Raw genomic sequence first — 17529 nt, 5'->3', positions numbered from 1 at the left:
CACTGAGCGTACATTAAAACATATACACAAAAATAAAACAGAAATAAAACATACTTGCGATCCATTATTAAAATGTCAAATGTGAAGCTACCCTGATTAATTTGCCCGACAATGTACCTAACCCAGGCGCCCTTGTGAGATTGGGAATGGGGGTTTATGTTGAGTGGGGGGCAGGGGTGGATGTAGAAGTTTGTGCACAACACGATTTGACATTTCTGTAAGAAAGTTCCCGTTGATGGTCTTTCACTCGGCTCGTCCCCGCCCTCACCTTCGGAATCACCTGACTTAATCCCCCTTTAGCCGGTTATTTAATTCCCGCCTTTCGCGCATTATAGTACAAATATGGAGATGAGCTCAGCCAGTCATCTAGCAGAGGCTCTACCTTATAAAAAGCCATCGGAAAATACCAGCCCTTAAAATAAATAAATAAGCAGACACCCTGATGTGGCAGTGGCTGGGATCCCACTGGGTGTGGTTAGAGAGGAAAGGAGACCCGGGGGGTGGCAACGCTCTCCAGCAATCACATTCAGCCCAACTGGGTGGGCATCCCACCCAGATCCATCAGGGATCCGCCACGCCCATTCGGTCCATCCCCCGTCAGCGTTTCTCCACTGTCACCAGCGGGCTTTGACGCAGACTCCGCTGCTTTTGGGCACCCGATCGCATCCTTTGTGAACAGATCGCTCAGCGAAAAGCATTTCCCCCCACCTAGAACGTGCTGTTTTGATGGCCCTGCGCACTGGGACCACTTGGTTTGGTCAGGTCTTGCGCAGAGTTAGGTTGCAGGGATCCTGGTCCCGGCGATCGAGCAGCTTGCTTTGCCTGTCCGCCTCCGAGAAAACCATCGACGAGGACCAGTACATCTCGGATAACTTGAGCCACCGGTGCCGGGATCCTGGCTGCTGCACCCGGGCTTTCTCGGTGGACCTCGGCCGTTTGGAGACTAGGAGGGAGAACGGACATGAGCCGCTCACACGCCGCTTTTTGGAGGCCATGAAGCGGCAGAACGTGCGAACTCTATCCTTGATCATCTGCACGTTCACTTACCTGCTGGTGGGAGCCGCTGTCTTCGATGCCCTCGAGTCCGAGTTCGAAATGGAGCAGGGTGGGATGCTGAAGGAGCAGCAGATCGGGCTCAAGGGCAAGTACAACATCAGCGATGAAGACTACAAGCAACTGGAGGTGATCATCATGAAAGCGGAGCCCCATAGGGCTGGAGTTCAGTGGAAATTCGCCGGATCCTTTTATTTTGCTATCACAGTGATCACAACTATAGGTAAGGATGTGCTTTGTGGTTCCACTTTGAGCACACACATATAAAGGGATATTTATGTGCTGACTTTAGTGCTGAAAGAACAGCAACAAACGGGGAGGGAGAGCCTTCAAAACCACGAACGTTTACCGGGTTAATCACTTTCAGGGTAGCAAGAGCAGTCTCAGAACGGGAGGTGAGGTTATTTGTTTACTTCGTGTTACACGGTCTGTCTGGCGACTGAAACCAGTTTATAAACCCTATCTTCATCCAAATCTAAACTCCAAATCTAGTGTGACCTTTCCCCTGGGTGATAGCGCACCGAATGTAATCATAAAGAGAGGTGTTCATCTTCGTGTGTTTTTCTGTAAATAAATTGCTGCCCGTGGATAGAGTTTCGCTGAAAAACTCGCTACTTCAGTTATACAGCCAAGCACCTTGGCTTTTACCGTGACTTCCAGCTTCTTGAATACGGTATGTGGACTGTTTTAAATACGATCATACCTATTTTTCATCATTGTAATTTTAAGCGCATTGAGATCATAGATAGTTCCAAAGAGTGGTCCTGTATGGACAGCGACCATGTCCTTGTGGCACTCGGATCCTGATCAAATCGCAACTACACTCGAGTCTGCTTCAGTCTTTTCACTGAACTTGTGCCCTGTTGCATGCACAGTACTAAACCATCTTGTAGGGTTTAAAGCAACAGGGATCTGGTTGCCTATTGACGAAAGTACATAGGAGATCCCAAAGGTGTCTGTAAAGTGTAAGGGGAGACTATGGAGAAGGAGAGGGAGAAGGCGGGAGCTTCTATTAAGATTGTTCCCCTCACTGTGGGACGTGTTGCCTTGTAATGTCCGAAATGAAAGGAGGAATTGATTTGAAATGCTGTCAATAAAACCGCAACGTGAGCAAAACCGATGTCATAAAATAACTGCTTCTCATGTGTGTGCAGTGCAGCAAACGCGGAGGATAACGTGCTGTGTAAGAGCAGGGAATAAACATACACATGGGAAAATATTCAATGAGGTGCGCAACATAGTTTTCAGCTAAGATACATGTTGCAGTTTGTAGAATAGGGCCGAGCATTTAATGTCTATTATTCGTTCATAGGCCTATAAGAGAAGAAATATATTAAGTATCTAAAATTTTATTTATTAAACCGAGATATTTTCAGATATTAAAGGGACATGGCTATTATTGGCGGCATTTGTCAATAACATGTCTTGTGACGGGGTGACCAACCTTCTACTGCACCAAAGGCAGTAAATTCCTGTTTGGAACAAGGCACTGCAGTAAGTGACACCCAGCAGATGGGATTCACCAGCTCTCCCTTCCCCTTTGAAATTACAACAATAACCAATAATAATGATGTCATTTTACTGAAATGCGCAAGAGTGGTGATTGTGCGGAGGTGATTCACTGCTACATCACCCATGCTCTTATGCTAAACATGGGGAACCTAACTTCTCTGAAGTAGTCACGTGATTGCAATATAAAATTGTAAGTCCCACATCATGACTTCCTCATGTGAGATTGGAGTTAATTTGACCACAAGTTAACACCAACCACACCTAATCTGAATTGCAGCCTGCCTCCAATCAACTTCTAATATCTATAGATTTAATTGGTTCCCATAACTTCTCAGACAATTATATCGCAAGCGCCTTGGAACGTTTTACTACGTTAAAGGCGCTTATATAACGGCAAGTTATTCTTTTATATATTTATAACTTTCTTGGGGATAATCAAAAGATGGAATCCCAGTTACCACGGCGTGATTTCCAAGTGACTGAAAGTCCCTGTTGTAATTTGTGCTAAAGCCCCGTGTAGCGCCTGTGCCCTGAGAGTCACTGCTCTTTACTGATCCCTCAGTGTCTGAATTGACATTTCAAACCGCCTTCCCGTCACTCGATCCAGTGCACTTTTCCTGATTAATTGCTTTAAATGTTTCCACCAACGCTGCTTATTTAATTACCGACAACAAGCACAGGCTTAGAAATGCATTTAAGTTAGTATCACAACAGAGTGTCAGAACTCGGCGGGGGGACACCCACATACATTCAGGTGCGGATTGTGTGACAATAGGCTCCTCGCATCCTCCAGCACCTTGTAGGTCCCGGTATAGAACCATTGGATCTGAGGAGTGCATTCGCTGTGCAGTTTAGATGCGCTTACAATGTATAACTTATTTCCGCTGTTTTGTACATCAAATACATAAGATGTGCAATATTACTTGAATCTATGATATACTGATAACTGCACTGCGCGAGCATGAGAGTGTTTCAGTGGTACTGTAATTCCTCTTTAATAGTTCAACATGTAGAAATAATTCAGTTATTGAAGGTAAGGAAACTGCCTTGTGTTTTAAAACTCCCAGCTATCAACATATATAGCTATTCGAATTAGGTTAGGATACAAATAAACTGTCATCGCCCAGATTGTATTTTCGAGCACGCTTTATGTTCGGGAACGCAGGCGGCTCAGTGATGGATTATAGGACAGTATTTTAGTGTTAAGGTTAATGGGAGAGAACTGTAGCGCCCCCGCAAGGGAACATTTAGAATATCACACCCGTTCCCCCGTAACTTATCTCCCTTTTAATTGAATGACGATTTCGATTGGAACTTCACTAAAGTTCAGGACGTTTTATTTAATTTTGACATACGCAACACGTTTCGTTTTCTTTAATCTCAGAATTGACTGGCATTTGTTATTCAGCTTTGATTTCTGATCCACAGCCCATTCAATATAGCTTGTATTCTACATAATAGATATTGAAAACTAGTATGGCCTGCAGTAACGACAATTATATGTCGTAAAAGACAAATAAACGACGGGCCTCGAAAAGATTATTTTATTTGGTAACTAAATGGAGATATCTGATATTTCTAAGACCCAGGGGCAAATGCCCTACTTAGTAGAGAGATAACTGTGGGGGGCGGGGAACATAACTCTACGCAACCTTTTCAATCTGCTCCCCTTCAGTCCCTTGTTTTCCGTTGAACGTCACTTTCCCTAATCTTTATAGCAGATACAATTAACGAGAGCGTGGGCGCAGTTAGCAAATCTATGGTGTAGATTCCTGGATACGCATTTGATCTGTATCCGTTGACAGTTTTGTTAAAGAGGTAGATAAACGTATTTTCAAGAAGGGAACTGGAGGTTACAAGGATATCAAAAGATGATTAAAGACCGTGGGGAACTGGATCATTCCCGTGCTGCATATGGGAATGCCGTCTATGGCCAAACTTGAATAATGTACATTGCAATGTCAGATTGAAATCCTGGAGTTCTGCATGATTATTCTGGAGGTTGGGGAGACATTTTACAAAGCTCTGACTTCAGATGTCAGCAGGCAGCAATGAACAATGATTTGATGAGGTGGAGAAAGGAACAAAAGGTAGCCATTTGGAGATTACATTAAAGTGCAATTAGAGCTACCAATGGGGAGGGGCGCTACTCCAAAAGTTTTGTCTCTTCCGATCTTCAAGGTCAGTCTGGCACCAAAACCATTTCCCTCCGCACCCAGGGATGGGGAGAGGGCCACGGTAGGTCCTTACTTCTCCCGGCGCTTTTAAAAGCAAAACCACTCACAATTTGCAACATCGGCCATTTTCAGTTTCAACTTCAGCAAATCGCTCCCCCAGATGTTGACAAATCAAGAATCGTTTCCATTCGCCGTTTATTTCAGCATATCCAAATTTGGTGGTTTACATTTTCGTTATATCCTTTCTCTCTACTTTGTCATAACTCTCAGTATCATTACTTCTTTCCGAATTCATCTTGGAATAAATCTTTAGCCAAGCAGGTTGATTTTAATAGTTACATTCAACAGGCTCATAGATCAGGTTTGTTTCCAAATCTTCTAAACCCACTGCCTCTGTACCACAGCTAACTTACAGATATACCCCAATTTTATCGGAATCTATCCAGGTATGACAAAAAAAGTTAATTCTTTAAATACATATATTCCAGCGTGACGTGATCAAAATATTGGGCTACCCGGATATGGATTTACATTGATTCGTATCCTGATTGGTTTAGGGTGGAGAGTCTCGGCGGTTTTCATGAAAACTCTGAGTTGGGGTGGTTTGCAGTCCTCACTCAACCTCCCTTGAGTTCTGATCTTGTCCTTTACTTCTTGGGGTGGTGAGCGACTTACTGCTTAGTGTTCTGTGATCATTCTTCTATTAACACATTGAGGAACGGGGGAAGCCATGCCATTTCATTTTTTTTCATAATGCTTTACTGGAGTTTTGTCGGTCTCGGTTTCTGGTTGATAGCTGTGTCCCAATGGACTCGGCTCGAGAAATGGTCTCCCTTCAGCCAGGACTCAGATATAGCATTTTGCACTCTCTGCCTTTCCACACATCTTTCTCGATCTCTCCCATCTATCTGTGTTGTCCCAATCTTACATTTCTCTCCTCATATTTCCATTCATCCTCTTTTCACTCTCTTCGTCTCTCTTCCTGACTTTTCTTATCTTCTAACCGTTCAGCGTTCCTCTTTTTATTCGTTCTGTTTTACAATCTCCAAATTGACTCCCTCCGAGTGTTTTGTTGTTACAAGACTTGTTTTTACATTTTTTTTGGCAGCTTTGCAATGGAGAAAAATAATAATCTAAAAGTGTTTGAAATTGTATTCAAGCACATAATTGCCACTCTCAGAGCAAAATTACGGAGAATGAAAGAAAGGCTCAATTAAATTACCGAAGTACTATTTAACAGCCATTCACTTCCAGCAATCAATGGATCTTCTTCAAATTCATATGAAAAGTACATTTAATTCCTAACAAACTGGCCCGATGTGTTTTCTGATTTTTCTGAACCTTCTTCATTCCCGTCCAAATAATAGAGGATGCGTTTGAACAAAGCGGTGGCAAATCCCTCTTCACAACCCCAAGGGATAACGCTCTAAAACATGTTCAATTTCTTTAGCCGCAGGCTCAACATTTGCGCAGTCTGCGCAGAGCGGCAAATCGCACCGACTTCTGTTGGAGCTCAGAAGTTATTCAATCTTTTATTGCTTGTGGTCTGAACTCCTCCTGTCACTCGCGGGAATCACCTATGCTACTCATTATACTTTAAACATTAAAACGGGAAAGCATCCTTTGCATCAGTTTTAATTACTGTACCTCACAGTTCACGCTAGGATATGACCACGTGTTCACCCAGAAGGTTCCGCTCTAATTTATTTATTGTTATAAATTGGAAACTGTAACTACACACACACACAGCTGTGCCACATTTCACACACCTGTACACAGCTGTTCTGTAGGCCACACACACACAACTGTATTACATTTCACACACAAGTACACACGCTACTGTTCCATCTCTCACCCACACACACAAAACACATCCACATTACAAACACAAATTGTGCCATCTTTCATATATACACAGATTCTCCTTTGCCATATTATGGACCCCATCAATGGCCACAGTTGCCACATTACTCACTAATTTCTCAACAGCAGCAACTATTTGTTTTGTACTGAGTTCAACCAGGATGGGCTGGTAGCTGATTATATAAGCATGCGATCCACATTAGCCATATTCTACAATCAAATACCACTGAGAATGACAACAACAGACCAATTAATCGAAGATTGGGGGTTCAGCAATGGATTTCCATTATTGAACCTTCTATTCTACTGCTTCAGTGATGGTTTGTAGTTGCTGGAGCACACCAATCACACACAGGAACAGTACTACTAATCCTTTAGTGTCAATTAATGAACAAGTTTCAAGGAAAGCTGGACTGGCCATCCATTTCAATTTCTGTTCCAAAATAATATTATACTGATGCTGCAATTTTCTAAATATGGTTTGTACTTTAAAAATTGTTCCATTAACATTTTCTAACATTTTTACCGTAAATTATGGTGACTTTAACAATGTAACAGTCATTGGTATGTGAGAGTAGTTGAGGGATTGACTCTGAAGATTTTCCCTCCTTCACTCTGAAGAAGCCCTGTATCTGTTTGATTCTTTCTCTGAGGCACATTAGTACATCAACACATTATACTTCCAGCCTGTACAAAAAAACACTGTTGCATAATTCCTTGATTAAAAAGTAATAGAATTAACATATCAGCCTAGCTAATCATTTTAATTGTTAAACGTTTGAACTTACTCCCTCCAAAAATATCAAAATTAATCTTTAGTTTCTTTAGCAGCAGTAAGAAGGGTGAGGATATGTTTAGTTTGGTCATTATGCACCTCTTTCAAATTATTTTCTTCTCTATTCACCACAACTTTCTGATCTTCCCAAGTTATGCAGCTGCTATGGAAAAGGGTAGATTTGCATGTCTCCCTGACATGGGGGTGATAGAGGGTAATACGTAGTGCCCCAAAGTAGTACATGTTGCTGCATGTGTATGATTCATTAAGACCACTAAGTTCCTGATCTCAGCTGTACTGCTGTGGGGGGAGGAGGCGGGTGCAGTGGGGGGTGGTCGGTAGTGGGGGAGGACTATACAACAATATAAGAGGAGGCTTAGAAGCCTAGGTTGCTGTGACCAGTGCACTAGAAGATGCATTAGCATATGGTCCTCCCTACGGTAGTGAGGCTGAGATCAGAAAGTCAGTAGGCTTGGCGAATCTCACGCAGGCAGTAACATGTCACTACTTTACGGTACCATGCATTGGCAGTCTCAAACTCCTAGATCAGTGTGTCACACAAATTTATGTATTTAAAAAAATATTTTTAATTTCTACATGAAATACTAATATACGTCATAGAATCGTTCAGGTAAACTGTGACGTACATTGTCTTGTGATGGATTCTGTGGCTATAAAGTCTCAGTGTTAGTTTAAAGACATTTATTTTATTGCTTATGTTTAATACATGGGATGAATGAATAACTTTTCATTCTCAAGTCATATCATTGCAAAATAGCCATCATTCAGGAAGTAATTGTCTTTATGAAACTAGAGGATAGGTGTAAGAATGAAGTGTGCACATATTAATGTTCTTTTGCTCCTGCAAAAAATATGAACAAGAAAGCCTCATATGCGTAAAGAATATTTAAGCTACTCTCTAATAAAAAGCAATATAATAATTTTGCACAAACAATAGTAGTTTGATGTTGTGCAATTCTTTGATTTTATAGTCAATGTGATAACACTTGGAAAACAAATATTTTAAAATATAGGCCATCAGTATATCAACTGGACATATTTTAAAAATGTCACATTATGTTTCAAGATTACACGGTGTGATTTAAGATAACTTCGTAATGGTGATTTATAGTTGAATAACCCTAGGAGTTTGCTCAGTGTCAGTCCAGCAAGTCCAACTGTACTCTTGCCCTTGGCCCAAACTCGGAACACTGTTTTAAAATAATTATATTGTGACTTGGTGCAACATAATACTCCCTTTAAAGCTGACAGTTGGGGGCTCCTTTTGCAGGATAACTGCAATGCTGCCTGGCATTGCAGTAAAACCAGAGTGAGCGTGCCGCAGGAACATTCATTGCCAAATGTTCTTCCATAATATGGATGTTATCATTAATTCATTCCCTCCACATGTAAAGCCCACATCAAATAAGGATATGATTTCAAAAATTAAAATGAAACATGTCCCACTTTTTAAGCATGTTTAAAAATACATTTTAAAAATTAAGTTAAATTAAATAAATTGTACCCAGTGCAATTTTGCTTTGGAACCTCAGACATATTTTATGGAAGTTAGACATGAGCAGAAAACAATAATGGGAAATATCTACTTAGCAAAGCTTTTGCTTTCTCTGAGTAAAAAAAGCATTCCAGTCTCCAGGACTGTCAGCTCTCACCATTAAAACTAAACACAAGGAACAAAAAAATCCTCCTTAAAACTAATACAAAAATGCCTTTTCCGAATAACAGACTCTGATTGAAGTTGAGCTCACTAATAGTGATTCAAAACATTTATCATATGCTTTGTGCATTGTATTTAAAGAAGAACACAGCAATTCTTTGCTATTGCCATTTTAACTTGTATTTGAAATATGAAGAATTGGGGAAATTGATCTTTTATAACAGATAGGTACATATTTAATTTGCTTGAATACAATGACAATGCATTCCCAGATGCATGATGAAAATATGATGCCATTTTTTCCATTTACTGTTCTTTTATATTATATTGAATTTTCACCCTTCTGTAAATGTTGTTTTACATATGTTTAAATAGCATTAGTAATAGATGAGAGTGTCTGCAAAGCCAGCAGATCTTTGTAGTTTCAGTACATCCCTTTTGCATTTGAGGGTATCACAGACAAAGGTGAAGTTGTTTGTATGGTGGATTATAGTAAAATGCACAACATAATGGTGGTAGTTTACCCAACCTCTGTTGTCGAGCTATAGTACGCGGACGACGACTGTGTCTGCGCACATACAGAGGCTGAACTCCAGGACGTAGCCGACGTATTTACTGAGATGTACGAAAGCATGGGCCTAATGCGAAACATCAGTAAGACAAGGGTCCTCCACCAGCCTGTCCTCACCACACAGCACTACCCCCCAGTCATCAAGATCCATGGCGCGGCCCTGGATAACGTGAACCATTTCCCATTCCTCAGGAACCTCTTATCAATAAGAGCAAACATTGATGGGGAGATTCAACACTGCCTCCAGTGCACCAGTGCAGCCTTTGGCCGCCTGAGGAAAAGAGTGTTTGAAGACCAGGCCCTCAAATCTATCACCAAGCTCATGGTTTACAGGGCTGTAGTAATACCCACCCTCCTGTATGGCACAGAGACATGGATGATGTACAGTTGACATCTCAAGTCGCTGGAGAAATACCACCAACGATGTCTCCGCAAGATCCAACAAATCCCCTCGGAGGACAGATGCACCAACATTAGTGTCTTCGACCAGGCCAACATCCCCAGCATTGAAGCACTGACCACACTTGATCAGCTCCGCTGGGCAGGCCACATTGTCCGCATGCCAGACACAAGACTCCCAAAGCAAGCACTCTACTCGGAACTCCTTCACGGCAAATGAGCCAAAGATGGGCAGAGGAAATATTACAAGGACACCCTCAAAGCATCCCTGATAAAGTACAACATCCCCACCGAAACCTGGGAGTCCCTGGGCAAAGACCGCCCTAAGTGGAGGAAGTGCATCCGAGAAGGCGCTGAGCACCTCGAGTCTCATCGTCGAGAGCATGCAGAAATTAAGCACAGGCAGCGGAAAGAGCGTGCAGCAAATCTGTCCCACCCTCCCTTGCCCTCAATGACTATCTGGCCCACCTGTGACAGGGACTGTGGCTCTCGTATTGGACTGTTCAGCAACCTAAGAACTCATTTTAAGAGTGGAAGCAAGTCCGAGGGACTGCCTATGATGATATAAGAGCATAAGAACATAAGAAATAGAAACAGGAGTAGGCCATACGGCCCCTCGAGCCTGCTCTGCCATTCAATAAGATCATGGCTGATCTGATCATGGACTCAGCTCCACTTCCCCGCCCGCTCCCCATAACCCCTTATCCCCTTATCATTTAAGAAACTGTCTATTTCTGTCTTAAATTTATTCAATGTTCCAGCTTTCACAGCTCTCTGAGGCAGCAAATTCCACAGATTTACAACCCTCTGAGAGAAGAAATTTCTCCTCATCTGTTTTAAATGGGCGGCCCCTTATTCTAAGATCATGCCCTCTAGTTCTAGTCTCTCCCATCAGTGGAAAGAACCTCCCTGCATCCACCTTGTCAAGCCCCCTCATAATTTTATACGTTTCGATAAGATCACCTCTCATTCTTCTGAATTCCAATGTGTAGAGGCCCAACCTACTCAACCTTTCCTCATAAGTCAACCCCCTCATCCCCGGAATCAACCTAGTGAACCTTCTCTGAATGGCCTCCATAGCAATTGTATCCTTTTATAAATATGGAAACCAAAACTGCATGCAGTATTCCAGGCCTCACCAATACTTTATATAGCTGTAGCAAGACTTCCCTGCTTTTATACTCCATCCCCTTTGCAATAAAGGCCAAGATACCACTGGCCTTCCTGATCACTTGCTGTACCTGCATACTAGCCTTTTGCGTTTCATGCACAAGTCCCGCTGTACTGCGGCACTTTGCAATCTTTCTTTATTTAAATAATAACTCACTCTTTGATTTTTTTTCTGCCAAAATGCATGACCTCACACTTTCCAACATTATACTCCAACTGCCAAATTTCTTCCCACTCACTTAGCCCGTCTATGTCCTTTTGCAGATTTTTTGTGTCGCACATTGCTTCTCCTCCCATCTTTGTATCGTCAGCAAACTTGGCTACATTACGCTCAGTCCCTTCTTCCAAGTCGTTAATAAAGATTGTAAATAGTTGGGGTCCCAGCACTGATCCCTGCGGCACCCCACTAGTTACTGGTTGCCAACCAAAGAATGAACCATTTATCCCGACTCTCTGTTTTCTGTTAGTTAGCTAATCCTCTATCCATGCTAATATATTACCCCCAACCACGTGGGTTTATCTTGTGCAGTAACCTTTTATGTAGCACCTTGTCAAATGCCTTCTGGTAGTCCAAATACACCACATCCATTGGTTCCCCTTTATCCACCCTGTTTTTTACATCCTCAAATTGTTCAAAATTGGAATCCAAACCTCAACCTGCCTACAACCTGCTTCCCCATTAAAATCCAACCCAGTGTTTCAATGCAGTTGCTTATGTAATGATTTTTATTTCCCTAACTTTCTCCTAATCTCTTTTGAAAGCATGACTCACATTAAGATATAGTTCCATATTTGCTGGCTTCCCTGAAGTTATTCACGTGACTGGTCCATCTTCTTGTCTAAACTAACGTGTAAACTAATGTGTAAATATTGGCCCAGACTTTGCTGAAAAAATAAGGCTGTGTGAACGACGGAAATTTTACTAATGTACAAATCAGCCAGCAACTTGTGGTGAGGAAGAGCTATCCCTTGAATTACGAATCACCATAAATTTCTGGATGATTTGCACTAATCCACCATTGACAAATCTTCTGGAATTTTTTGAGGATGTTTCCAGTAGAGTGGACAAGGGAGAACCAGTTGATGTGGTATATTTGGACTTTCAGAAGGCTTTCGACAAGGTCCCACACAAGAGATTAATGTGCAAAGTTAAAGCACATGGGATTGGGGGTAGTGTGCTGACATGGATTGAGAACTGGTTGTCAGACAGGAAGCAAAGAGTAGGAGTAAATGGGGACTTTTCAGAATGGCAGGCAGTGACTAATGGGGTACCGCAAGGTTCTGTGCTGGGGCCCCAGCTGTTTACACTGTACATTAATGATTTAGACGAGGGGATTAAATGTAGTATCTCCAAATTTGCGGATGACACTAAGTTGGGTGGCAGTGTGAGCTGCGAGGAGGATGCTATGAGGCTGCAGAGCGACTTGGATAGGTTAGGTGAGTGGGCAAATGCATGGCAGATGAAGTATAATGTGGATAAATGTGAGGCTATCCACTTTGGTGGTAAAAACAGAGAGACAGATTATTATCTGAATGGTGACAGATTAGGAAAAGGGGAGGTGCAAAGAGACCTGGGTGTCATGGTACATCAGTCATTGAAGGTTGGCATGCAGGTACAGCAGGCGGTTAAGAAAGCAAATGGCATGTTGGCCTTCATAGCGAGGGGATTTGAGTACAGGGGCAGGGAGATGTTGCTACAGTTGTACAGGGCCTTGGTGAGGCCACACCTGGAGTATTGTGTACAGTTTTGGTCTCCTAACCTGAGGAAGGACATTCTTTTTATTGAGGGAGTGCAGCGAAGGTTCACCAGACTGATTCCCGGGATGGCGGGACTGACCTATCAAGAAAGACTGGATCAACTGGGCTTGTATTCACTGGAGTTCAGAAAAATGAGAGGGGACCTCATAGAAACATTTAAAATTCTGACGGGGTTAGACAGGTTAGATGCAGGAAGAATGTTCCCAATGTTGGGGAAGTCCAGAACCAGGGGACACAGTCTAAGGATAAGGGGGAAGCCATTTAGGACCGAGATGAGGAGAAAATTCTTCACCCAGAGAGTGGTGAACCTGTGGAATTCTCTACCACAGAAAGTTGTTGAGGCCAATTCACTAAATATATTCAAAAAGGAGTTAGATGAAGTCCTTACTACTAGGGGAATCAAGTGGTATGGTGAGAAAGCAGGAATGGGGTACTGAAGTTGCATGTTCAGCCATGAACTCATTGAATGGCGGTGCAGGCTAGAAGGGCTGAATGGCCTACCCCTGCACCTATTTTCTATGTTTCTATGTTTCTGTTGCTTGCAAGTAGTGACATTTGGTGGGGTTATTGTTGTTGCCTGTCTAAGAGTGGGTTACTCTGGCTGGTCTGCATTCTTCTCCTGTTAAGTGGTTTGAGTGTTTTTGGGGTGGGCTTTCAGGGTAGAAAGCCAAGTGGGTACCCAATAATGGGCTTGGTATTTCTACAGTCCCAGATGGAGATCGAACCTCACCTGCTAGAATTGGGATTTGTTACCCAGGTACTTCAGCGTTATGCTTGTGTGCAGAGGGGAGGCAATGGGGATGTATTTCACCATAGTGGGAGGATGCACTTTTTTTGCAGTTAGTACCTGGAGTAAAAAAAGGTTCACCAAATAAAACAAATTCTTTCACTAGAGCCATATTCTATTATTCTATTAGTTACTAATTTCACCTTGACCAGGATGACCTAAATTGCTACTTCCAGATTTCATGCTTACTCCAAAATCCAACAATATTTCTCGAACTTCGACATGAGATGATCCCTGGAACTGCCTAGAATTTGGGGTCAGTGGTAAAGTGACAGCGCCCACTGATGGCTTTGAAGAAAGCTGCGTACAAACATTTAGTAGGCTCTGTGGTGTAATTTCTACCTTTCCCGGTGTTAATTTCATTCTGGAGTCATCTTTAAGGGATCTCTGGCATTCAGCAACAATGATGTCATCAAGCAGACTAAGCAGCCAATCACATGGAAGAATTATCACAGACAGCAAACCAGGAAGTAAAAAGTAGGGTTTATCATTCACTTTCTATAATTTTATAGAAAACAAAATAAAGGTTGGGGTATACATATGGGAGAAGTTGAAATATCATAAACAAACTTTAAAAAACAAATAATCTTTATTATTTTAAAAATCAATGGAATTTTATCATGGAATGGAGAAAATGACAGTCTACAAATATAAAATTAGCTTTTCAGGGTCAGAGAGGCTGTTCAGCCATAATTATGACTTATTACACCACTAAAAAGCCAGTTACACCTCATTCAACAAGCCTTAACGTTTTGGGGGATTTTTACAGCAAGATTAGAGCATAAAAAGTGGTAGTCACGTCAATTCAGTAATTTCTAATTGATTTCTATCCGTGAGGACTGCAACATGGCAGCCTATGGAGGAGCCAGGTATTACTGACAGCAACTTCAGGATATCTGCATTTAAATGTGCATGTGCAGACTTCAGTTTTACAGAATAAAGTTTTGCCGTCATTATAACTGCAAATTCAATGTCTATTCCTTAGTAGTTCCCACCCCTAGACACATCTGCATCCTATGCACTATGTTCACCTTCATGACAGAAGAAAACAGATTAAACACTGGATTTTCAGCTTTGATGATTTCGGGGCGGTAATGGCAGTGGGGCGGTAAAGTTTGTGCCAGGGAACAGGTTGCGCCTCAGTAAGCAAAATTGGGCAGCTGGGCCCTGAGTCAGGGGGCGCAGCGCTAAGGGAGGCTAGCTCTTGGGTGCTAGCATGGGAAAATCCCGATTGAAGAGCCGGGCCGGGAACACTCCAAGAGATGCCTGGGGAGAAAGAAACCTAAAAAAACACCCCACAAAAACATTCCCAAAACAGTGCCCACACCACCAAAACATAAATCTCACTTACCTTAGGAGTCCATTACTTACCTCTCTGCAGTCGGTATCGTTGCACCGCCTGATTTCTCCGGCGTTCATTGTGGGGCATGCTTCCGGACGTACAGGTCGGGCTGAAGTCAAAACTCGCAACCAGGGGCTTTGCACACTGGCGTAGCTCTTCTGGGCGGTGCTCCTCCGTGCCACCGCAAAACCCATCCCGAGGATCCCTGCGGGGCGCTGGAGGCTGACTGCCCGCCCAGAAGACCTCACTGCCTTCATTGCCTCCTTCGCCTCCAGGGCAAAAAACGGAGTGCAGAAGACCTTAAAATCCGCCCCGAAGAGTTGCTTTGAAACAAGACTTAAGTATTCGGTTAAGGTAGGAGGGCTTGTCAGAGGTTTAGAGATCCTCAACATTACCACCTTCAGCAAAATATGCTAGGGCCAAGTCAAGATCATACATCATAAGGACTGTACATTCACACAAGTTCCACAAATTTAACTCCACTATATATACTCGATAATTTCAGCATTATATTGCACTGAAAAAGTGTCAGCAGTTATTTCAAATATTTGGCCAATATAGTGAGTGCAAATTCTGATCCATGAAAAAAGGCATTCAGCATATCATTCATGTTGCTTATTAATCCCTATGGCTAGCTTAAAATATAAGACCTTCTTTACCCATTAATTTGAACTGGGTTCAAATGAAAGGACAATGTTTCAAACCATTGTGCCACAAATCCTTATCCTGGCAGTTATTTAAAAAAAAATCTGGTGAAAGTTTAGTGGAAACCTGCGCATATAGGCATAGGTCTCAGAGATGTATGTTAGTTATGAACCACTCACTAGTTTTATTAGGATAATAGCAATTACAGTAGCCTTTGAATACGAAAGTTTCCCATTCCTGAGACTTCTTATCTGAAACATATGAGAATGACATCTTGATGAGTCATAAATGCTCCACATTACAATTACAGCACAAACTGATATTTATGAGTAATATTGTCTGTGAAATTACTAAATAACCTTTTTGATTTGATGTCTCAACCTCAAAAACAAATTATATTAATAAATATCCTTGAAATTGAAAAACATAAAGAAAATACTGGTAAGAAAAGAATGTATGGCTTCTTCACGTCACAGCCTACTGTTAGTCTCTTCTGTGCATCCTTTGTGATTATTCTTTGTGACTGTGACAAAGCAAACTATTCCACTTTGTCTTTCTTGACTTGTCTGCAGCCTTTGACACGGTTGACCACTCTATCCTTCTCCAATGCCTCCCCACTGTCGTCCAGCTGGGTGGGACTGCACTCGCCTGGTTCTGTTCTTATCTATCTAATCATAGCCAGAGAATCACCTGCAGCAGCTTCTCTTCCTGCATCCGCATTGTTACCTCTGGTGTCCCTCAAGGATCTATCCTTGGCCCCCTCCTATTTCTCATCGACATCCTTGGCAACATCATCCGAAAACACAGCGTCATTTTCCATATGTACGCTGATGACACCCTGCTCAACATCACTACCACTTCTCTCGATCCCTCCATGGTCTCTAAATTGTCAGACTGCTTATCCGACATCCAGTTCTGGATGAGCAGAAATTTTCTCCAATTGAATATTGGGAAGACCGAAGCCATTGTTCTTGCCCCGCCCCCCCAACAAACTCCGTTCCCTAGCCTCTGACCCCATCCCTTCTATGTCAGCTGTGTCTCAGTGGGTAGTACACTCGCCTCTGAGCCAGAAGGTTGTGGGTTCAAGTCCCACTCCAAGAACTTGAGCACATAAATCTAGGCTGACACTCCAGTGCAGTGCTGAGAGAGTGCTGCACTATCAGAGGTACCGTCTTTCAGATGAGACATTAAACCGAGGCCCCATCTGCTCTCTCAGGTGGACGTAAAAGATCTCATGGCACTATTATGAAGAAGAGCAGTGGAGTTATCCCTGGTGTCCTGGCCAATATTTATCCCTCAATCACCATAACAAAAATAGATTATCTGGTCATCATCATATTGCTGTTTGTGGGAGCTTGCTGTGTGCAAGTTGGCTGCCGCGTTTCCCACATTACAGCAGAGGCAGGGAGGTTATGCTTGAACTGTATAAAACACTAGTTAGGCCACAGCTAGGGTACTGCATGCCGTTCTGGTCACCACATTACAGGAAAGATGTGATTGCAGTAGAGAGGATACAGAGGAGATTTACGAGGATGTTGCCTGGACTGGAGAATTTTAGCTATGGGGAAAAATTGGATAGGCTGGGGTTGTCTTCTTTAGAACAGAGGAGGCTGAGGGGAGACTTAATTGAGGTGTATAAAATTATGAGGGGCCGAGATAGAGTGGATAGGACATAGATTTAAAGTAATTGGTAGAAGGTTTATAGGGGATTTGAGGGGAAATGTCTTCACCCAGAGGGTGGTGGTGGTCTGGAACTCACTGCCTGAAAGGGTGGTAGAGGCAGAAATCTTCACTACATT

General features: G+C 42.6%; 1 protein-coding gene across 1 annotated transcript in view; it reads left to right on the top strand.

Annotated features, from left to right (window-relative positions):
• The first annotated feature begins 726 nt into the window (after positions 1-726).
• The window catches only part of kcnk9 (potassium channel, subfamily K, member 9), an 88161-nt gene continuing 71358 nt past the window's right edge, over positions 727-17529 (top strand). The window contains exon 1 of the mRNA XM_070876017.1: positions 727-1276. Within this exon, the coding sequence (XP_070732118.1) occupies positions 727-1276 (550 nt within the window). The remainder of the gene's footprint in view (positions 1277-17529) is intronic.

The sequence above is a fragment of the Pristiophorus japonicus genome, chromosome 1 (genome assembly GCF_044704955.1).
Source record: "Pristiophorus japonicus isolate sPriJap1 chromosome 1, sPriJap1.hap1, whole genome shotgun sequence".
Lineage (NCBI taxonomy): Eukaryota > Metazoa > Chordata > Chondrichthyes > Pristiophoridae > Pristiophorus > Pristiophorus japonicus.
This window is presented reverse-complemented; position numbering and strand designations above follow the sequence as displayed.